The 23,548-nt window shown below is 47.1% G+C and overlaps 1 protein-coding gene across 1 annotated transcript; it reads right to left on the reverse strand.

The window, feature by feature from the left end:
• Positions 1-18,159: 18,159 nt before the first annotated feature.
• On the reverse strand, positions 18,160-20,311 carry LOC129135486 (uncharacterized protein KIAA2013-like). Its single transcript, XM_054655613.2, has one exon. It carries the CDS (start codon positions 20,200-20,202, stop codon positions 18,298-18,300), a length of 1,905 nt encoding a protein of 634 aa, XP_054511588.2. The 5' UTR covers positions 20,203-20,311; the 3' UTR covers positions 18,160-18,297.
• Between the last annotated feature and the right edge of the window lie 3,237 nt (positions 20,312-23,548).

Raw genomic sequence — 23,548 nt, forward strand, 5'->3', positions numbered from 1 at the left:
AGACAGGGTCTTGCTGTGTCACCCAGGCTAGAGTGCAGTGGTGCAATCACAGCTCACTGCAGCCTCAACCTCCCAGGCTTGAGAAATCCTCCATTCCCAGCTAATTTTTTTTTTTTTTGGTAGAGACTGGGTCTCTCCATGTTGCCTAGGCTGGCCTCAAATTCCTGGGCTCAAGCAAACCTCACACCTCGGCCTCCCAAAGTACTGGGATTACAGGCTCCAGGCCATGTATCTGGCTTCTTTCACTCAGCATAATGTTTTTAAGATTCATCTATGACAGGGACCAGCAAACTAGGGCCTGTGGGCCAAATCTGGCCCAGTACCTGATTATGCAAAGGCCTAAGAGCTCAGCATGACTTTATATTTTTAAGTGATTGAAAAAAAAACTCAAAGAAGAATATTTTGTGACACATGTAAATTAAATGAAATCCAAAATTCAATGTCTATAAATAAAGCTTTATTGGAACACAGCAACGCTCACTTGTTTACATACTGTCTGTGGCTGTTTCCATGCTACAGAATCAAATACTTGAGACTGAGATCGCAAGAACCGAAACTACAGCTTGCAAAGCCTGAAATATTTACAACCAGGCCCTTTACAGAAAAAGTCTGCCAACTCCTAATCTGTGGTGTCCCATGGATCAATAATGTACTCCCTTTACTTGCAGTACAGTACTCCATTCCATTGTAGGGATAGGCCACAAGTTGTTTACCTGTTTGTCTGTTGATGGACATTTGGGTTACTGCCCAATTATCCTTAATCCACGTGATATGCTCTGATGTTTTGCATCCTATTTCATTTTTTTAAAAATTGCTACTCATGACCCAATGGTTGATATCACAACCCACTGATGAAGTACTCTCAGTTTGATATAGATGTTAATTGAAATAATGGAGGATGAAATTATGTAGAAGAAGAAATCAAAAGGACTTTCCAGGCTGGGCACAGTGGCTCACGCCTGTAATCCCAGCACTTTGGGAGGCTGAGGTGGGTAGATCACCTAAGATCAGGAGTTTCAGACCAGCCTGACCAATATGATGAAACCCCGTTTCTACTAAAAATAAAAAATTAGCTGGGCATGGTGGCACGTGCCTGTAATCCCAGCTACTCAGGAGTCTGAGGCAGGAAAATCGCTTGAACCTGGGAGGTGGAGGTTGCAGTGAGTCAAGATACGCCACTGCCCTCCAGCATGGGCAACAGAGCGAGACTCTGTCTCAAAAAAAAAAAATAAATAAAAATAAAAAAGGCTTGCCAGCTGAGTGCTGAGGAAATCCAACAATTAAACATTGGGTGGAGGAGGAGGAAACTCCAAAAGACATTGAGAAGGAACAGGCAGAAAGGGAAGGTGACGATCCGGAGAATTTGATATTGTGGGAAGCATGGAAAGTCAGTTTCAAGAAGAAAGTGATCATCTGGTTCTAGGGCTGCTGAGAGGTCAGGTGTGATGGACTGAGATGGTTTTAGTGACACTGGTTTGGGTGGAGGGAACAAGGCCGAAGCTAGATTCAGATGAGTTGGTGGTGCTTGTGTGATGAGAAAACTGAGACCATTAGGTGTAACCAGAAGGGGATGTGGATGAAGATAAGGAGTTTTTATTTGCTTGTTTTTTGAGCATAAGAATGTTTAACAAACACTAAAAGGCAAGCATAACCAGAATTTTACAGATGAGGAAACTAATATACCAAGAGGTTAAGTAACTTGCCCAAGTAGTTTTCACTTATACAGCTTAAAAAAAACAAAAAAGAATCCAGCTCTACTTGTAGCCACAGTCTGAACTCTAACCAATGGGCTATACTATCGACAAGGGAAAAAACTGGCCCAGACATAATCCAATTTTTGTACCTTTGAGTTAAAAGTCTACAGTTGAGGCTGGGCCTGGTGTCTCACGCCTGTAATCCCAGCACTTTGGGAGGCCGAGGTGGGTGGACCACCTGAGGTCAGGAGTTGGAGACTAGCCTGTCCAACTAGTGAAACCCCGTCTCTACTAAAAATACAAAAATTAGCCAGGCTTGGTGGCACGCACCTGTAATCCCAGCTACTCAGGAGGCTGAGGCAGGAGAATTGCTTGAACCCGGGAGGCGGAGCTTGCAGTGAGCAGAGATGGTGCCACTGCACTCCAGCCTGGCGACAGAACGAGACTCCATCTCAAAAAAAAGGAAAAAAGAGAAGTGTTTGAGGCCAGGCTCGGTGGCTCAGGCCTGTAATCCAAACACTTTGGGAGGCCGAGGCAGGAGGATCACTTGAGGTTGGGAGTTTGAGACCAGCCTGGCCAACATGGTAAGACCCTGTCTCTACTAAAAATACAGTGTGTGCGATGGTGCACGCCTCTAGTCGAAGCTACTCGGGGAGGCTGAGGCAGCAGAATCACTTGAGCCGGGGAGGCAGAGGTTGCAGTGAGCCGAGACTGCGCCGTTACACTTCAGCCTGGACAACAGAGTGAGACTCATCTGGAAAAAGAAAAAGAAAGAAAAAGACAGGTCTGTTAGCAGCACATAAAGCCATATGTCAGTAGAGATTAAACCTCCCCACAATTGATGGCTTCATGCTCCAAACTGTACAATATTCTGCTTATCTCTCTTCACTAGTCCATAGAATGTTGCATTATAATGTATCAGTTTTCCTATCTGTGCATCCACAAGCCAAATGGTTTCAACTTTTTTTTTTTTTTCGGGGATGGGGGAATCACAGACTTGAGTATATAAGGAAGACAATGGATGTTTTCCCCAGAAAAATGCACTCACTCACACACAAAATGTTGAGTATAGTTTCAGAGACCGCCATCTGCATCCCAAAGTAAAAACTTCTACCCAAAATAGTGTTTTTCTTCAGGGCAGAGAGCTTGTCTTTGTTTTGTGTGTGTGTGTGTGTGTGTGTGTGTGTGTGTGTGTGTGTGTGTGTGTAGACGGAGTCTTGCTCTTGTCGTCCAGGCTGGAATGCAGTGGTGCAATCTTGGCTCACTGCAACCTCCGCCTCCCAGGTTGAAGCGATTCTGCTGCCTCAGCCTCCCGAGTAGCTGGGATTACAGGCGCACACCACCACACCCACTAATTTTTCTATTTTTAGTACAGACGAGGGTTTCACCATGTTGGCCACGCTGTTCTCCAACTCCTGACCTCAGGTGATCCGCCCACCTCGGCCTCTCAAAGTGCTGGGATTACAGGCGCCCAGCCTTTTTTAAATTTTTAAATTTTTTATTATATTTTGTTTTTGAGACAGAGTCTCGCTTTGTCGCCCAGGCTGGAGTGCAGTGGTGCGATCTCTGCTCACTGCAAGCTCCGCCTCCCGGGTTCACGCCATTCTCCTGCCTCAGCCTCCAGAATAGCTGGGAGTACAGGCGCCCGCCACCATGGCCGGCTAATTTCTTTTTGTATTTTTGGTAGAGACGGGGTTTCACCGTGTTAGCCAGGATGGTCTCGATCTCCTGACCTCGTGATCCGCCCGCCTCGGCCTCCCAAAGTGCTGGGATTACAGGCGTGAGCCACCGCGCCCGGCCCAGCCTCTTATTTGTATTTTTATTGTTTTTTGAGATGGAGTCTCGTCTTATTGCCCAGGCTGGAGCGCAGTGGCACAATCTCGGCTCACTGCAACCTCTGCCCCCGGGGTTCAAGTGATTCCCCTGCCTCAGCCTCCCAGGTAGCTGGGATTACAGGTGTTTGCCACCACGCCCAGCTAATTTTTTGTATTTTTAGTAGAGACGGAGTTTCACTCTGTTGGCCAGGCTGGTCTTGAACCAGCCTCTTATTCTTTTACATACTATTTCCAGCACAACTGTCCAAGATGGCAGTCAATAAATGTTTGGCTAAATATAATAAATAATACGGTTGATTATTTCCACTTTTTCATGTTGGGTTTTCAAAGTCTACTTTTAAAACAGTCAAGTTAACTTTTCTCTCTAGTATTTGTTTTGTAGAATCTATTATACTTTGTAATGTAATCCACAGAAACTTGGAGGTGACTTTAGTAAAATTTACTAGTTTTGAATGATACCCATGCTGAGGTGCTCAGAGGTGAAATGTACTAACATATATCGATGGATGGATATATGGATGCATACGTGATTAAAGCAAATATAGGGAAAATTAACCGTAGAATCTAGGTAGTGGGTATATGGTTGTTCACTGTACAACTGTTTAAACTTTTCTACGTTTGAAAAATTTCATAACACGTTGGAAAAGTGACTTGTTTTGCTCAAGCAGGGGTACATTCAATCTTCAATTCTTGAAAGACATAAATCTATCTTTCCTTCTGTTTGGAAAGCTCTTTAGAGAGTCAGAATAATCCCCACAGTACAGTCTAAACCAGCACACAAGGGTTTTTTGGTAGAAAATAATTTTATTAACATAACCAGGCAATTTACCAAATACAACGTAGATAGCTCAAAACATGGAGTTACTGCGCTGAAAATGTGACCCTGTTTACACAGATTTCGGGACGAAGAGTATAAAACAGGAGAGAAAAGGAGTAAGATTGTGGTTGTAGCGTCATCGCAGAGGTGAAGTGTTCCATTGATTGCCACTGTGGTAGTCTATATCAGTTTCCCACATTAAGGTGGGAGGAATCTACTAAGCAAATGTACGCCCTCCCCATTCGTTCGAAACACATTGCAGTAAAATTGCAAAAGTGGCCAGGCGTGGTAGCTCACGCCTGTAATCCCAGCACTTGGGGAAGCTGAGACGGGAAGATCGCCTGAGGCCAGGAGTTTGAAGCCAGCTTGGGTAACATAGTGAGACACCCCCACCTTCTCTATTAAAATGAGATTTTAATTTTTTTTTCCTCTTCAGTTCATCGGTGAACAAGATAAAAAAATTAATAAAAAATTAACTTTGTAAAACATTTAAAGTAAAGTAGGAGTGGAAGCAGTATGTGGACTCATGGGGCTTGGGTCTGAATCCTACCTAGATCGGCACTGCGAAATGGGGATAATGATCTCCTAGAGCTGCTGAAATAGGAAAATGGACGAACAGCAGCTGATGTATTAATATTATCATTATTACTACTACCCATTACCTGACAAGTCATAATTGTGACATGAAAGAGGCTGGACCGGTTGTTTCAACAATTTTTTCCGTCTAGAATTCGGCGGTAAGGTCTGAGACAACACCTCAGCTTAGATCAGTGCCTTCTCTGAACAGCGTTCACTAAGCAGCCCCCAACCCCAAAACCCCCAAGTCCCCGGGCGCCGAGGACGCTGCGAGTCCTGCGCATGCGCAAGGTTGCCCACTCGCTCACCGCCTCCTTGGCGAATGGCCTGTTCCATTCTCGAGGGATGCCGGCGGGAGGTGAGGCGGGAGACTTGGAAGCCTGGGCCCGGAAGTGAGGTGCGTCACTAGTATTTCCAGCCTTTCACTCCATGAATAGTACTTTGTGATTTTATGCTTCTACCTTGATGATTGCAACAGGCTGCTGGAAAAAGTTTGGTGAACAATCCACCGGGCATCCTCCCCCCTTCACCTGCGCACGTTAGGGAGGGCCGGGGTGGCGCCCAGGTACGGAATCCCAGAGGGCTCCGCCCACCGCTACCGGGACCCGCCCCGCCGCCCCTCAACCGTCAGGTTCGCCAGCCGGCGGCGCCGCCTGGCAGCTCCTCCTCTTCTCCGCCCCGCTGGCCGCGGGCGCGGGGGACGTCAGCGCTGCCAGCGTGGAAAGAGCTACGGGGCGCGGGAGGAGGAAGTAGAGCCCGGGACTGCCGGGCCACCACCGGCCGCCTCAGCCATGGACGCGTCCCTGGAGAAGGTCTGTGCCGGGAGGGGGCGATGGGGACGGTGCTGCGGCCCGGGGTTCCCGCTTCCGAGGCAACTGTTTCCCAGTCGCGAGCTGCCATGGTGACCCGGACAGGGGGACGCGGGCTGACAGGCCCCGCCTGAGGAGGCCTCGCCGGGAGGGCGGCTGGGGCCCGGGCGCGTCACGGGGCCGGGTGTCTCTTGGGTCCCCGTGGGCCGAAGAGGCTGGGCGGGGTTCCGTGGGGGCCGCGAGGGGCCCGGAGCCCAAGACTGGGACCGCGGGGCCGACCTTGGGCCCTGCCGAGGTTCCGCGAGTGGCCGGCCTGAGCTCGGCTGGCCCTTTCGGAGGACTGGGAGCTCTCCGTTGGCGGCCCCAGATGCTCCCGGAAAGAAGCCGCAGTTATTTCAGAGCCAGCTGCAAACCTGTAGGTTTTTCTTGGTCTCCGAGTTTGGAATGAAAATTGCTAAAGCAGTGGTTTTCCAACTTCAGCCTGAGTGGGAATCGCCTGGGGCCTTTGGTAAAATGCGGAGGTTCAGTCCCGGGGTCAGAACCTCTGGGGGCGGGACCGGGAACTGCGTGTTTAACCGCCACCGCCCCCCTCCCACTCCGCCCCACGCAGGTGATTCTGATGCTGAGCCTGCGATCACCGGGCGAGAACCTCTGAGTTCCAGAAAGGGGTGGGTGTTGCGTAGATTGCGAATTGAGTTTCGGGGATCGCAGCTGCTCCACAACTTCCTGGCTCCCCCATTCCAGTGGCGAGGAGGGATCCCCGAGTCAACTCGAAATCCACTGGTAACAGAGCCAACCTCTGGTTTCCCCTTGGGGGAACGGCAGCGTGGTGTACCTGGCTGACTGCTCTACCATGTGAAACGGATTCTCATTGTCCCAGTGTTAGGGCTTGTAAATGGAAACCAGTTTGGGTTTCTTCACGGATTCCTGCTTTCGGTACCTGACATTCTGCCCTCCCTCAAAGCCCTTCTCTCTGTTCCAGCTTGGGAGTCTGCTTGTCCGATCCAGTGCATACCCGGTTTTTCATGCATGTGGCATTCAGGAGCAATGCTCGTGTTTTAAGACGGCTACATTTTAATTTTGAGCTGGTAGGAATAATATATTTTGTCTTTTTTCAAGGCAGCAGCTGCTGTAGATTTTGTTCACTTGTCACTGGAGAGTTGAAGGCAATAATTGTAAAGGTTGGGCCAGATGTCTTCATGTGCTCACAGTGGTATAGCCTACTCCTGGGTTGCTTAGCATAAATTGGGTGGAAGACAAGAAAAAGATAATATGGTTTTCTTGTGCCGTCTCTGGGGTGAATGTTACGTGTTTTCCTGGCTGGGAATAAAGTCTTTCCGGTCGTCTGATTAGCAGAGTGTCTACCTTTTGGTACTTTGAGTTTGTCCAGATGAGTGGTTCTTAAAGCAGGGGGCAATTTATTTCCCCAGGGGACATTTGGCTATCTCTGGACATAGTTTTGATTGTCACAATGGGGGCAGGGAGGTGCTGCCGGTACCTAGTGGGTAGAGGCCAGGGACGCCTCTAAACATCCTACGTTGCACAGGACAGCCCCCCACGCTGGAGAATTCTCTGGCCCAAAATGTCAACAGTGTTGAGGCTGAGAAATCCTGGTCAAGATCATGTTTATAACACCAGCAGTTGAGTACAAAATGATGCAAAGTGGTGTTATCAATTTCCTAAGAAGGTGGGTGGGCTTCATGTGATTGTAATTGGAATCCTGAAGAACTGGGGTGATCTTTCCTCCAGGAATAATTAGCCTTTATAGGAAAATCTGCAGGGTGGGTCAGAATCCTGCTTTAAATATTACTTTTCTGGCATTTGATCAGTAGGTTACAGTAGTTGCTCCCTAAGTGTTAATTGATGATAAAAGATCTTAAACTCTCTCAATGAGGATCGCAAGAGGGACTGAAATTCCAGTGTGTTTAATATTGGAGCATTCACAAAAATTGTAGTGATCTTTTAGGAATTCAGAACATGTGGGCTGGAGGTTTCTGCCTTAGGTCAATGTGAAAATTCTGAGTGTAAGTTTTTCAGAACTATGGGACTTACTTTTTTTTTTTTTTTTTTTTTGAGAGGGAGTCTCCGTCTCTTGCCCAGGCTGGAGTGCAGTGAGGCGATCTCGGATCCCTGCAGCCTCCACCTCCTGGATTCAAGTGATTCTCCTGCCTCAGCCTCCCGAGCAGCTGTGACTACAGGCGTGTGACACCACACCCGACTAATTTTTGTATTCCCAGTAGAGATGGGGTTTCACCATGTTGGTCAGGATGGTCTCAAACGCCTGACCTTGTGATCCTTCAGCCTCAGCCTCCCACAGTGCTGGGATTACAGGCGTAAGCCACTGCACCTGGCCGGGACTTAGATTTATATTCCCTGAAGTAATACAGGGCCTTAGATGGAATGAACGATTTATATTGGTGCTAATTGGGCAGAAAAGAAAAAGCATTGCTGTAATATGAATGTTGATGACTTTATGTTCTGAAAAATAGTCTGGGTCAAAGTGAAACATTTAATTGTGTTCATTATTCCTGTTTCTTTGAGGAATAGACTATCCTGCGTTAAATTCTACATTGTTAATATAAACTCAAGAGCTATGTGAGCAGTTGTAAATGATCCCATTTAAACTGATTGTTGCGTAATTTATACTGATTACAGAAACCACAATGTTATTTGATGCTCACTCTCTAAAATTTAAAATAATATCTCTCACTTTAAAATGTATGTGAAAAAACAAAAACAAAATGTAGTATGTGATCTTCATTTAGTAGAATCACTCAGTGATTTGGATTTGGTCCAAATGTAATTCTGTCCCTTGCTTTTTCTGTTATGTAAACGTGCAGACCTGTGATAACAGAGCCATTTTCTCGTCACGATTTGCTTTTCTTCCACAACAGTATCAGTTTTCTTGTATCTGAGATCAGTGATGTCCCAATAAATCAGATGGGTTAATTGAGGAGGCAAAGGAAATTCAAACTTAGGAGAGTAGGAGTAGGGGCTTTGCCCCTGCCCCCCACTGTATGTCCAAGGCATAAGGAACAAGGCCCTGTAGCAGAGTCTCACAGTGTGTACTTATGTTAATATTCAATAAGGAAAATGCCACAGGAAGTAATCACTATAATGATGAAGATTTTAAGTTATTAAACACACCTTCCAGTAAAAAACCTGTTATATTATTATTATTTTTGAGACAGGATCTCTCTCTGTCACCCAGGCTGGAGAGCCGTGGTACAATCTCGGCTCACTGCAACGTCCGTCTCCAGGGCTCAAGTGATCCTCGCGCCTCAGCCTCCTGAGTAGCTGAGACTACAGGCACTCACCCCCACACTGAGCTAATTAAAACAATTTTTTTGTTCTCGAGACAAGGTCTCACTATATTGCCCAGGCTGGTCCCAACCTCCTGGGCTGAAGCCATCCTCTTGCCTTAGCCTCCCAAAGTGCTGGGATTATAAGCGTGAGCCACCGTGCCAGGCCAAAACCTGCTACTCTAAACTTGTAGAATAGCCCAGACCTTTTTCTGTTGGTTAAAAGATCTCATTCTTCCTGGGTATTATGTTTAGGCAAGGTATACTGCAGTTTGTTTGCATTTACTTTAATTCTGTCCTTGAGCAAACTTAAAGCAGTTTCTCAGTGTCAGCACTAGTGATATTTTGGGTCAGATAATTTGCTGTTACGGGGGCTGGCCTGTGCATGGCAGCATGCTTAGCAGTGTCCCTGACCTCTGCTCAGTAGATGCTAGTTGCACTCCCTACCCCCAGTTGTAACAATAAGAAATGTCTCAAGATGGGGGCAGTTGTCCCCCAAGGGGTAGAGGGAATTGCCTGTCATTGAAAGTCCCTAATTTAGGGAATCTAGAGCTACAGTTCCGGTTTGGTCACCACTAGCCATATTTGGCAGTTTACATTGAGATTAAAATTAAACACAATTTATAATTCATTTTCTCAGTCATGCTAGCCACATTTCAAGTGCTCAGCAGCCACATGTGGCTGATGTCTGCTACACTGGGCAGCACAGATGTGGAACATTTCCATCGCAAAGAAGGTTCCACTGGACAGTGCTAAGAGCTGGCAATTCGTGTTTTTTTTTTGAGATGGGGTCTCCCTCTGTCGCCCAGGCTAGAGTGCAGTGGCACAGTCTCGGCTCACTGCAACCTCTGCTTTCCGGGTTCAAGCGATTCTCCTGCCTCAGCCTCTCAAGTAGCTGGGATTACAGGCACCCACCACCACACCTGGCTAATTTTTGTATTTTTAGTAGGGATGGGATTTCACCATATTGACCAGGCTGGTCTCAAGCTCCTGACCTCAAGTGATCCACCCGCCTCGGCCTCCCAAAGTGCTGGGGTTACAGGCATGAGCTACTGTGCCCAGCCAATTACTTGTTATATCTAATTCTCATCTCTGAAAGAGGCAACTTTGACCCTGTTTCTGACCTAAATCAGCACAACTCAGCCCATTTTTGGTTCTTGAACTCATCCTGAGCTAAGTGTTTCTTTCCTGCTATTTGGGACTGATTTTAGAAAATTCTTTGTCACCTTGCTGTTATGCTAGAGGTTGATAGTAGCATCAATGGAACGTTCCTGATCATTACTTACTGATAAGGACTCCGAGAATTTCTATTCCTGCTCCTTCCTTAAAAAGCATGAGAAAAGAACCCCTGTTAGGCAAGGTTGAAATGACCAGTTTCCGTGTATGGCTTTGTAGATCCCACTCTTTTATATAGAATGAGAGGAGATGAGAGGCTGTAATTGTAGCTTTCATATAAAGCCAATTCCAATGTTATAATGTGAGGGTTTTGCATACAGATGCATGGTGGCTATGGCTGTAAATGATTATCTAATACTGGCTGTCAGGGAAAACTGATGGGACTCGGCCATAGTACAAAGTTCCTGATCCTAGATATTTATGGCTTTGTTCATTCTTGATTTATTCAAGATTGCAGGGGAAGTCAGTGGCAGAGCTATTGATGGTCCCATTTCCGTCTTTGCTCCACTATATCTAGGATTATATGAGTTATAGGTAGAAGTTGGTTGAGCTTGATTTCATCTGTTGTCACCTAAAGCAGAAACCTGTTCTGATTTATAATTTTTTTTTTGAGACGGAATCTTGCTCTGTCACCCAGGCTGGAGTGCAGTGGTGCGATCTCAGCTCTATGCGACCTCTGCCCCACTGCAACCTCTGCCCCCTGGGTTCAAGCAATTCTCCTGCCTCAGCTTCCCGAGTAGTTGGGATTATTTTTGTGCCACGCCCGGCTAATTTTTGTTTTTTTTATTTTTTATTTTTTTGAGATGGAGTCTCGCCCTGTGGCCTAGGCTGGAGTGCAGTGGCACAGTCTCAGCTCACTGCAAGCTCCACCTCCCAGGTTCACGCCATTCTTCTGCCTCAGCTGGGACTACAGGCGCCCACCACCACACCCAGCTAATTTTTTGTATTTTTAGTAGAGATGTGGTTTCACCAAGTGTTAGCCAGGATGGTCTCGATCTCCTGACCTCCACCTCAGCCTCCCAAAGTTCTGGGATTGCAGGCGTGAGCCACCGCGCCCGGCCAATTTTTGTATTTTTCATAGAGACGGGGTTTCGCCATGTTGGCCAGGCTGGTCTCCAACTCCTGACCTCAAGTAATCTGCCCACCTTGGCCTCCCAAAGTGCTGGGATTACAGGTGTAAGCCACTGCACCCAGCCTTGATTTATAATTTTTATTAATCGAAGGTGAGCTGTGGTCAAAGCCCAGTGCTGAGTGCTGACAGAGACACAAGGTGAGTAAGATGTGGCCCCTGCAGGAGGTCACGTTCTGGTAAGGGAGTATACTTTTTTTTGGACAAATCCTTGTATAGAAAGGGATAAAAAGCATAGGAATTAAGAAACAAATTGTGAGTGCAAGGAGCAAGTGACCAGGAAGGATTATGTGAAAGAGATTCTTTAGGCAGAATATTTAGCTCAGAATTATGTTTTTCTAGAGTTTAATTGTAAATGTAATGCAGACCTTTACTTTACGAGTGTGCCTCATATTATTGCTGGTAGATAAAAATCAAGAAACAGGAAAAGCATCTCATCTTTACCTTTCTGATTTGATCGCTCCCTAACAATCTTTTTGCTGCCTCCTTTCCACTGTTGCGTATTTTTGTCCTTTTCTTTTGTTTCTTTTTTTTTTTTGAGATGGAGTTTTGCTCTTGTTGCCCAGGCTGGAGTGCAGTGGTGCGATCTTGGTTCACTGTAACCTCTGCCTCTGGGTTCAAGCAATTCTCCTGTCTCAGCCTCCTGAGTAGCTGGGATTACAGGCGCCCACCACCACGCCCAGCTAATTTTTTGTATTTTTAGTAGAGACAGGGTTTCATCATGTTGACCAGGCTGGTCTTGAACTCTGTACCTCAGGTGGGCCACTGCACCTGGCCTATTTTTGCCCTTTTCTTTCCTATTTTCTGCCTATCTTCTTGAGGAATTTGTAAGGTTAAATACTTATAGTTACACCTTATACAGTACTTGGCTAACCCTTTTCAACTAGGAAGATTATGATGCTTAATCTTAATGAGCCAGTAATTACAGTATGTCTTCATATTCTCACAGACACACTCAAGCGTAGAGACCATGATGGTTAAAAATAAAACTTTCAAATGACAATATCCAGTTCTTAGAAGATGAGAGGAGACGGCTGAGCATGGTGACTCATGCCTGTACTCCTAGCACTTTGGGAGGCCAAGGTGGGTGGATCACCTGAGGTCAAAAGTTCGAGACCAGCCTGGCCCACGTGGTGAAACCCCATCTCTACTAAAAATACAAAAATTAGCCAGGTGTGGTGGCTCACGCCTATAGTCCCAGCTACTCAGGAGATTGTGCCACTACAACAGAGTGAGACGCCATCTCAAAAAAAAAAGAAGATGGGAGGAGACAAAAGTTCTGGTTCTTAATTAAATACTGTACTGTTGAATCAGGCAAAAATACTTACAAATGTAGAAACTGAGACTCCAATAAGATAAACCAGGTTTACAAGTCACTGTATCAGCTTGGAGGATTCCTGTCCTCTTCTCTCATCCTTGGCCCATAAGGAACATTATGTTCTTGCTGTGGCTTCTCAGTGGTATGTATTATAATAGACGTGTGTGGTGTTTGGGGAACTTGTTTAACTAGTGCTAGACAGCAGGCACTGTTTGTTTTCGCCTGGGAGGAAAAGAAATGCTTTTTGCAGAGATGAAGGTTGAATGATGATCACTATTCAGCATTTACCTTGTTCAGAAAGCTGTGGGAGGCAAGAGTAGTTAAGTTAGGAACAGCTGTCTGGAGCTTTACCTCTTGCTTTTTATCTCAGCCGAAGGTAGATAGTGATTTTTTTTATGTCTAATGCATATGGTATAAACTAGCATCTCATAACTCCAAGGTCTTCTAATATGAGCAGCTGGTTTCTCTTTAGTTAGCCCTAAGAGGCCTCCGAAATAAGTCCTAAAAGTCCCCCAAATAAGAACATTCCTCTCCTGAAAAAAAAACTTTGTTGAAACGAAAGTATTATATACTTCTAGCATTGATGAATGTTACAATTAATATACTTTTAAAAATAAATTTTAGACTTTCTTTGTTATAGAGGCTGCTTCTCTTAAAAGCCTTCTCTTGGCCGGGTATGGTGGCTCATGCCTGTAATCTCATCACTTTGGGAGGCCGAGGCGGGCAGATCATGAGGTCAGGAGATCGAGGCCATCATGGCTAACATGGTGAAACCCCGTCTCTACTAAAAATACAAAAAACTAGCCGGGTGTCGTGGCATGTGTCTGTGGTCCCAGCTAATTGGGAGGCTGAGGCAGGAGAATCGCTTGAACCCGGGAGGCGGAGGTTGCAGTGAGCCAAGATCATGCCACTGTACTCCAGCCTAGGCGACAGAGCAAGACTCCGTCTCAAAAAAAAAAAAAAAAAAAAAAAGCCTTCTCTTTGAAGGCTTAGCTCTGTATCTCTTAAACAGCAGTTATTCATGTACCATCTGTGAATTTGGCCACATCACTGTACCACCTATACTATTATTTGCTTAGTATTTTCTTTTAAATCTACTTTACATCAATTTACTCCCCCTTTATGAAAAATTGAGGAACAGTTTACGTATAACAAATATACCCATTTTAATTATATAGTTTGTGTTTTGGAAGTTGTATATAGTGATATTACCACCAGCATGATCAAGATACAAAGCATTGACCTGGTGCAGTGGCTCACACCTGTAATTTCAACACTTTGGGAGGCCAAGGAAGGAGGATCTCTTGAGCCCAGGAGTTTGAGGGCAGCCAGGGCAACACAGTGAGACCCCTATCTCTATAAAAAATAAAAACTTAGCCAGGCTTGGTGGCATGCACCTGTAGTCCCAGCTACTTGGGAGGCTGAGGTGAGGGGATCGCTTGAGCCCAGGAGGGTGAGGCTGCAGGGAGCCACGATAGTGCCGCTGCACTTGGCCTGGGTGACAGAGTGAGACCCTGTCTCAGAAAATAAGTCCCCTACCCACCCACCCCAAAAAAGGTACAGAGCATTTCTGTCTCCCTGAAAATGTCCCTATGTCCCTTTGCAGTGGATCCCTGCCCTGCTTTCTGTCACTCTAGACCTCTTTACCCACCCATCCCATCCCTGCACCCCCACCTTTTTTTTTTTTTTTTAACTTAGATTTGTGCTCAACTGTAATGTCTCTAAATTCTGGGATTTGAGGTGTGTGTTTGTGTGGGGGTTTTTTTTCTTCCAAATCACATAAAAGTGAGAGAGAGAGAGAGAGAGAGAGTGTGTGTGTGTGTGTATATATATATACGTATATATATATATATATATATATTTTTTTTTTTTTTTTTTCTGAGACGGACTCTCACCCTGTCGCCCAGGCTGGAGTGCAATGGCGCCATCTCGGTTCACTGCAACCTCCGCCTCCCAGGTTCAAATGATTCTCCTGCCTCAGCCTCCTGAGTAGCTGGGGTTACAGGCACACCACCACGCCCAGGTAATTTTTTGTATCTTTAGTAGAGACGGGATTTCACCATGTTGGACAGGCTGGTCTCAAACTCCTATCGTGATCCGCCCGCCTCTGCCTCCCAAAGTGCCAGAATTACAGGCATGAGCCACCGCTGCCGGCCAAATGTATAATTTTTTAAATTCTCACTTTGGTGAACTGGTTTAACTGAGGAAAAGTGTTGATTAGTGTGTTTTCAAAAGATGAATTTTTTTTTTTTCCCCCTGAAACAGAGTCTTTCTCTGTCACCTAGGCTGGAGTGCAGTGGTGCATTCTTGGCTCACTGCAACCTCTACCTCCTGGGTTCAAGCGATTCTCCTGCCTCAGCTTCCTGAGTAGCTGGGATTACAGGTGCCCGCCATTGCACACGACTAGTTTTTGTATTTTTAGTAGAGATGGGGTTTTACCATCTTGGCCAGGCTGGTCTCGAACTCCTGACTTCGTGATCTGCCCACCCCGGCCTCCCAAAGTGCTGGGATTACAGGTGTGAGCCACTGCCTAAGATGAAAAAATTTTTAAAGTGACTAGTTCATTAATTCCCAAATCTTAGGCTCTAAAGACACCTTTTATTTCTATTGTAGTTACCAGTTTTGGAAGATATGATAAACAACTTTTTTTTTTTTTTGAGACGGAGTCTTGGTCTGTCACCCAGGCTGGAGTGCAGTGGCACAATCTCGGCTTACTGCAAGCTCCGCCTCCCGGGTTCACGCCATTCTCCTGCCTCAGCCTCCCTAGTAGCTGGGACTACAGGCATCCGCCAGCACACCTGGCTAATTTTTTGTATTTCTAGTAGAGACGGGATTTCTACTGTGTTAGCCAGGATGGTCTCCATCTGACCTCGTGATCCACCTGCCTCGGCCTCCCAAAGTGCTGGGATTACAGGTGTGAGCCACCGCGCCTGGCCTTGCGAATTTATAATTTTCCGTTAGCTTTTTTGAAAAGTTGAGAGTTGCTCCTTGACCTCCTTTACCATCTTACCTTGCATTTGATTCTTGACTTTTCCTCCAACATTTAAATTGTCAGAACTTTTAAGCAATTTTAACATTACATATGTAATATTTCTTCTGGTAGTGAGGGAGTATTTTAATATCCCATACTGTCTGAAAGTGATAAAAATCGCCTAGCATAAAAACGATTCTTGGCCAGGCACTGTGGCCCACATTTCTAATCTCAGCACTTTGGGAGGCCAAGGCAGGAGGATTGCTCGTGCAGCCAGGAGTTTGAGATCAGCCTGGGTGACATAGTAGGACCATGTCTCTCCAAAAAATTTTTAAAAATTAGCTAAGTGTGGTGGCATGTGCCTGTAGCCATGTCTGCTCAGGGGGCTGAGGTTAGAGGATCACTTGAGCCCAGGAACTCAAGGCTGCAGCCAGCTATGATCATGCCACTGTGACAGCCTGGACAATAGAGCGAGGTCATGTCTCAAAAAAAAAAAAAAAGTTTGTAAAAAATGCTCACGAAGGTATGAATAGTAGGGCTTGTTTTATAAAATGAGCTAACTATTAAAGTCTCAGTTCTGGCTGGGTGCAGAGGCTCACGCCTGTAATCCCAGCACTTTGGGAGGCCAAGGCAGGCAGATTATCTGAGGGCAGGAGTTTGACCCGGCCAACATGGTAAGACCCCGTCTCTACTAAAAATACAAAAAAATTAGCTGAGCGTGATGGCGGGCGCCTGGAATCCCAGCTACTCAGGAGGCTGAGGCAGCAGAATCACTTGAACCCGGGAGGCGGAGGTTGCAGTGAGCCGAGATCAAGGCACTGCACTCCAGCCTGGGAGACAGAATGAGACTGCATCTCGAAAAAAGTCTCAGTTCTGTGACAGTGAGCATGCAATTGAATGGCTGTTCTTAGGAAAGGAGAATTAAATCATACCTATCATGCAACTGTGTTAGATAAAATTGTAGCAAAAATATTGAACCCACGTCATTTATACAACAGAATTAACTGTACTTGAAATATAATTTATGAATTTGTAGAGAGGTAAAACTGTGTCTAAATTCTCAGCAATTAGTATCTATCAGAAAATGTGCATGTAGATATACCCACTCTGTAAATGCTTTGTTGCACTTTTTTTGGTTTTGGGATTTTTGTTTGAGACAGAGTCTTGCTCTGCTGCCCAGGCTAGAGTGCAGTGGCGCGTTCTTGGCTAACTGCAAGCTCCGCCTCCCAGGTTCGAGTGATTCTTGTGCCTCAGCCTCCTGAGTAGCTGGGACTACAGGTGCACACCGCCACGCCCAGCTAATATTTGTATTTTTAGTAGAGACGGGGTTTCACCATGTTGGCCAGGCTGGTCTCAAACTCTCGACATTGGGTGATCTGCCCCGCTTTGGCCTCCCAAAGTGCTGGTTTTACAGGTGTGAGCCACCATGCCTGGCCATGCTTTCACTCTTAAAAATGCTTGGGTTTAAGAGTTGGTGGAAAAAGGAAAAAAAAAAAAAAAAAAAAGCCCTGATCTGGATGATGAGTTTACGGCCATCTAGTTGAGACTGTTGTAAAGTAGAAATTTTCCCTGTAAAGAGTCACTTTCTTCCCAGGTGAAAACATTAATCAAGCAAGGATAATCTTTAAAATTAAACCTTAGTTCTAAATATGATTTTTGAGTACAAGCTTTTTTAAAGTGTTGGGTTGCTTCATTTACTTACTTGATAAAATTGAGAAGCAGTATTGCCCAGTGGTTAAGAGCACTGGTCCTAGAATTTTACTTAGTTTTAAATTCTGGCTCTAAAATGTACTATGATTTGGGGCTTGTGAGGAAGTAATGTGTGTAGAGGCGTTAATTATTAGCACAATGCCTGGAATATAGTAAGCAACCCAGTAAGTGTTAGTAATTATAAGGATCATAAATCTGATTGAATACTTACTCTGTGTCTGACCCTGCACTCAGTGCTAAGGGATTCAGAAATTATTTGACATTCTTCCGAGGAACTTGACATAGAATACTGTTTTTCCTTTGTTTTTTTGTTTTTTGAGATGGAATTTTGCTGTCGCCTAGGCTGGAGTGCAGTGGCACCATCTCTGCTCACTGCAGCCTCCGCCTCCCAGGTTCAAGCGGTTCTCCTGCCTCATTCTCCCGAATAGCTGGGATTACAGGCACCCCCCACCACGCCTGGCTAATTTCTGTATTTTTAGTAGAGACGGGGTTTTGCTATGTTGGCCAGGCTGGTCTCAAGCACCTGGCCTCAGGTGATCCACCAACCTTGGCCTCCCAAAGTGCTGGGATTACAGGTGTGAGCCACTGCACCTGGCCTGTTTTTTTTTTCTGCCAACATTATCAAACAGTTTCCTATGTACTAACTAATAGACATCTTTATACATCTTTATACAATTTAATTCTTTTTTTTTTTTTTTTTTTTTTTTTTTTTTGCTATACAGGTTCATTTTATTGAGTGGAAAGCTTACAAAAGGTCCACTGGCCCCTTCCCTCCCCACGTGACACTCATTCCTTCCAATGCAAACTCTTGTGTATCCACACTCACTTCTGTGTCACTGGTTTCCCCCAACAAGGCACAAAGGGCGGGTGCTTCCAAAGGATCCCTTGCTCCTGGCAGCGGGACTTTCAGTGCTGGGTGTCTTGTGCAAATGGTGGCTGAAAGCAGGACTGTTAGTTCACTCAGACACTGGGATCTTCCTTACTCCTGAAGAGGGGCTTGGCTCCAGGCCCACAGTACTCATTGTAGATGAGCTTGAAGAGGAAGAGGTGGAAGAGGGTGATGAGGGAGGCCAAGCTGAACCAGAAGAGGAAGGGCAGCCCGGGGTCCTGCTGAGCCATGTGCTCATCATGGGCCAGGATGGCCTTGAGGTGCAGCGTGTGCCGCAGGTCCTGCAGGTGTGTGAGGTCGGTGGAGATGTAGAGCAGTGGCGTGATGGGCTGTGTCACCATGACCGAGAAGGTGTGGCCTGTGGGCGCCGAGGTCAGCTCCACTGGCTCGTCCAGGCAGCCTGCCTTGCAGGCATAGATCTTGACAGGCTGGCCACCGGACTCCACGGACTCATGTAGGTAGGGCTTGCCCTCGGCATCCGCCAGCACGGCCAGGTTGATATGGTCGTTCATGTAGCAGATGCCACGCAATGCATAGCTGTTCTGCAGCACGTCGGGGTCGGCCTGGAACTGGAGGTGGTTCTCTGTGAACTGCAGCCCCCCGAAGCTGAGCACCATGCCCTGCAGGATGCCTGGGGCACCCACCTTCACCAGCCCCTTGCAGCCACGCTTCTGGAGGGTCAGCCTCCACAGGTCAGAGAGCTGCAGGATCTGCTGGACGGAGGACAGCCGCCCCGGCCACAGGTTCTCGGCGTGCATGGTGGCGTGCCCGCTGAAGCAGTGCTCTTCATAGTTGAGCGTCGACTCCATCTGGTCTCGCTCCCTGTGGCTCAGGGAGGGGCTGAGCAGCGGGGCTGGCGAGCAGGAGAGCATGTAATAGAGCGTCAGGTTCACGGTGAGGCCAGACGGCCTGTGGGTGTCAGTGATCTTCTTCATTTCCACTCCTGGGCTGAAGAGCTGAGCCCAGAGGAGCTGGTGGTCTTGAAGCAGCTCCGCCGCTGGCATCTCCAAGAGCTCCAGCATTTCCTTCCGTGCCAAGTCCTGCAGCGCCTTGAGCTCCTTGGCTGCTTTGCTTTTGGGCACCTGGGGGTTAATGGGGCCAGAGACGTGCACCACCCACAGCACCGTCTCATCCAGCTGCATCTTGGGAGCCACTTGGAGGCGGTTCACCAGCTTCTTGGCGGCCACCACCACCAGGTGCACCAACCCAGTGGGCGTAGGCGGGGACCGGCCTGAGTAGAGGAGGAACTGATGGTCTCCGACCTTCTCCAGGGTACTGGTGAAGGCCTTGGGGGCTGGGCCGGCAGTGGGCCCCACAGTCTGCAGCGCGGTCACGCGCTCCGTGGGGTTGTTGAGCTGGATGCGCTGCAGGTAGACGTGGGGTCGGCCCCTGTGCGCCAGAAAGCCCTCTTGCAGCAGCACGCAGTCGCGGCCGGACCCCGCGGCAAGGCCAGAGACGGAGGCGGGCCCGGGGCCGGCGGCCACGGGGCCAGGACCTGGGGACCCCAGCTGCAGGCAACGCACGCGGCGCAGCAGCCCCTCCCGCAGCAGCAGCACCGCCTCTCCAGCTTCAGCCAGCGCGCTCAGCGGGCGCAGCTGCACGAAGGGCACAAAGTCCGGCGCCACAGCGGGCTCCCGCTCCCCGGGAGTCACCCACAGCCGATTGGCAGCCACGTCCAGGGCCAGGAAGCCGTTGGCCACCAGGGCCGGCACTCCAGGGCCCAGCGGTACCGCCTCGCCGCGCTCCCGCAGGCCGCGCCAGGCGCGGGTGGCCGCCTCCAGGCAGGCAGACGGCTCGGTGGCGCCCGGCTCACCCCGGGACCAGGGCAGCAGGTGCAGGCCGCCCGCCGCCCGCTGCGCGCCGGACCCCCCAAACCACAGAAGCAGCAGTAGGAGGCCAAGCAGGCAGAGGAGGCGGCGGGCCCAGCTGCTCGACAGCAGTCCCGGCAGCCCCTTGAGCACCTGCTGCAGCCACATCGGGCCGCCAGGCGCGGGCAAGGGCGCGAGGGCGGCCGCCGGGCCCGCCGCCCAGCCCACCGGCCCGGCCGCCCGCGCCTCACTGCCCGGCCCAGACCGCGGCACCCACCCCGGCCCCCGCCGCAACCGCCGCAGCAGCCGCCATCGCTGCTTCCTCCTTCTTCTCCTACAATTTAATTCTTCATTTAGGTTTGTGTCTGGCTGTTGCCCTGGTGTTGTTTATTAATGTTGATCATACAGCTATTTTGGCATTGCCCACAGCTATTGAGGATAAGAAATGTGATGAAGAAAGTGGTAGCTGCCCTCAGTAGAAGCTTATGAAGACGCTGTTTTTAGTTTTAAGGGATCAGTTAGTCTACAACTTTTCATAGAGCATTCATTGGTTTAGATCTTAATATTATCCTGAAACTGGATAATACTTTATATTTTGAATTATCCAATTAATGCAACAAACACGTGAGGGTCTATGGCATTGGAGTCATTGTTCACATTTATTCACCCAAACTTAACAGTGCTGCTTTTCCTACCCACCCACTCCCCCCTGGGCTTACTCCCTGAAGAGCAAGAACGATTTATTTATTTTTATTTAATTTTTTGAGACAGTCTTGCTCTGGCGCCAAGGCTGAAGTGCAGTGTCGCAATTTCAGCTCACTGCAGCCTCCACCTCCTGGGTTCAAGCGATTCTCCTGCCTCAGCCTTCCGAGTACCTAGGACTACAGGCATACGTGACCATGCCCAGCTAATTTTTGTATTTTTAGTAGAGACGGGATTTTGCCATGTTGGCCAAGCTGGTCTCGAACTCCTGGGCCTCAGGTGATCCGTCCACCTCGGCCTCCCAACGTGCTGGGATTATAGTCGTGAGCCACTGCGCCCGGCCAGCAAGAACAATTTAAACATAAGCCAGTTTACATTTACGTAAACTGCATGTGCACTCCAGAGTCAGAGATTCACCTGGGGATTGTGAATCTGCATTTCCCTCCTGCCTTTCAGTTTAAGCATCTTGTCATTACACGGGATTTTAGTGTTTATAAATGCATGTTCACACAATGTGGCTTCTAAACTATTTTGTGTGTATATATATGTATTATATATGTATATAGATATATGTGTGTGTGTGTGTGTGTGTGTGTATTTGTTGTTGTCGAGACAGGTTCTCACTCTGTTGACCAGGCTGGAGTGCAGTGGTGTGATCATGGCTCACCACCAGAGCCTCAACCTCCCAGGCTCAAGTGATCATCCCACCTAAACCTCCCAAGTAGTTGGGACTACAGGCATGCACCACCACACCTGGCTGATTTTTGTATTTTTTGCAGATATGGGGTTTTGTCATATTGCCTAAGCTGTATTTTGTCTGTCTATTTTTTTTTTTTTTTGTGACAGGTTGTTGCTCTGTCACCCAGGCAGTGGCACAATCTTGTCTTACTGTAGCCTTGACCTCCTGGGCTCAAGCAATCCTCTTGCCTCAGCCTCCTGAGTAGCTGAGACTAGAGGCATGCACTACCATGCCCGGCTTACTTTTTTTGTATTTTTTGTAGAGACGAGGTTTTGCCATGTTGCCCAGGCTCATCTCAAACTCCCGGACTCAACTGATCCTCCTGCCTTGACCTCTCAAAGTGCTGGGATTACAGGCATGAGCCACCACACCTGGCATATTTTATCTATTCTTAACAGAAATATTCATTATAATTCTATTGAAAGAAATAGCTGTGTTGCACTTAGAGAACAGTATGTTGATATCCACTCTGGCATGCCTTCCTAAGGGATTTTCAGGTTAATATGACAATTGGAGAATTGAGCCAACTTTAGACCCGTGGTCTAAAGAGAAGTCAAAATTAGTAGGAGTCTGAATCCTTGTCTTCAAGAAGCTTGTAATCTAATTGGAGAGCACATTTATACTGGAAAGCACATCTATAAAACAATTCACAGTAAAGGGTGTAAGGAATCATGAGGATAAATGGCAGCCACAAAAACTGCAAGCATTCTGTCCCATTGTCCCCATAAATACAACCAACATTTTCCAGCAACAAGTCTAGATTTTTGGTTTAGGAAAAAAGGCATCAGTATCATTAGAGGGGATGGGAAAGAGCAAAAGTGGCTTTATCTGTAAAGGCTTCCTGGAATTATTGACTTGTAATTGAACAGGTGCTAGGAGAGAGATAGATAAAAGTCATGAGGATGTTTCAGACACGATGGTCGTTGGGAGCATGAAGGTGTGAATCAAGCCAAACTGTTTATCTTATCATTTGGCTAGATGGTAGGGGACACACGGGAGTGTCACAGCAGTGAGGATCGTCAGGAGCATCACCAGCTGACTCAGGGGTGAAGATAAATTCTCTTGACCATCATATTCCTCATTCTCCTCACTGTCAGCACTGAGGCCTTTTTCGAGTGCTTTCTGAGCCTTCTCATAGTTAGAGTGGTGAATTTTATTGAAAACACTTGTTTTAAAATTTGTCTATTTTATCTAAAAATTTGGTCGTGGCTAAATGATTACCTTGTAAGCCCTTGTGGGAGCCAGTGTGATATAATAGAGGTCAGAAACAGGAGTCAGGGACCCCAGGTTTTGGCACCTCATTGTCGTTTATTAGCTCCATGACCATAGGCAAGTCGCTTAACCTCTCTGCATCCTAGTTTCCTCACCTCCAAAATGTTAGACCAGAATCAGACGTTTTTATGCTATACTTTTTTTTTTTTTTTTTTTTTTTTGAGACAGGGTTTTACTCTGTACCAGGCTGGAGCGCAGTGACACAATCATAGCTTACTGTAGCCTCAAACTCCCAGGCTCAAGCGATCCTCCTACCTCTGCCTCCCAAGTAGCTAGGACTACAGGTGTGCACCACCACACCCAGCTAATTTATTTCTCACTATATTGCCCAAGCTGATCTGAAACTCCTGGCCTCAAGTGATTCTTCTGCCTTGGCCTCCCAAAGAATTTTTTTTGTCTTTTCAATGACACTTTAAAAAAAATTTTTTTTAAAAATTTTTTAAAATTATACTTTAATTTTTAGGGTACGTGTGCACAACATGCAGGTTTGTTACATATGTATACATGTGCCATGTTGGTGTGCCGCACCCATTAACTCTTCATTTAACATTAGGTATATCTCCTAATGCTATCCCTCCTCCCTCCCCCCACCCCACAACAAGCAACAGTGTATGATGTTCCCCTTCCTGTGTCCATGTATTCTCATTGTTCAATTCCCACCTATGAGTGAGAACACGCGGTGTTTGGTGTTTTGTCCTTGAGATAGTTTGCTGAGAATGATGGTTTCAAGCTTCATCCATGTCCCTACAAAGGACATGAACTCACCATTTTTTATGGCTGCATAGTATTCCATGGTGTATA

Source organism: Pan troglodytes, chromosome 6 (genome assembly GCF_028858775.2).
Source record: "Pan troglodytes isolate AG18354 chromosome 6, NHGRI_mPanTro3-v2.0_pri, whole genome shotgun sequence".
Taxonomy (NCBI): domain Eukaryota; kingdom Metazoa; phylum Chordata; class Mammalia; order Primates; family Hominidae; genus Pan; species Pan troglodytes.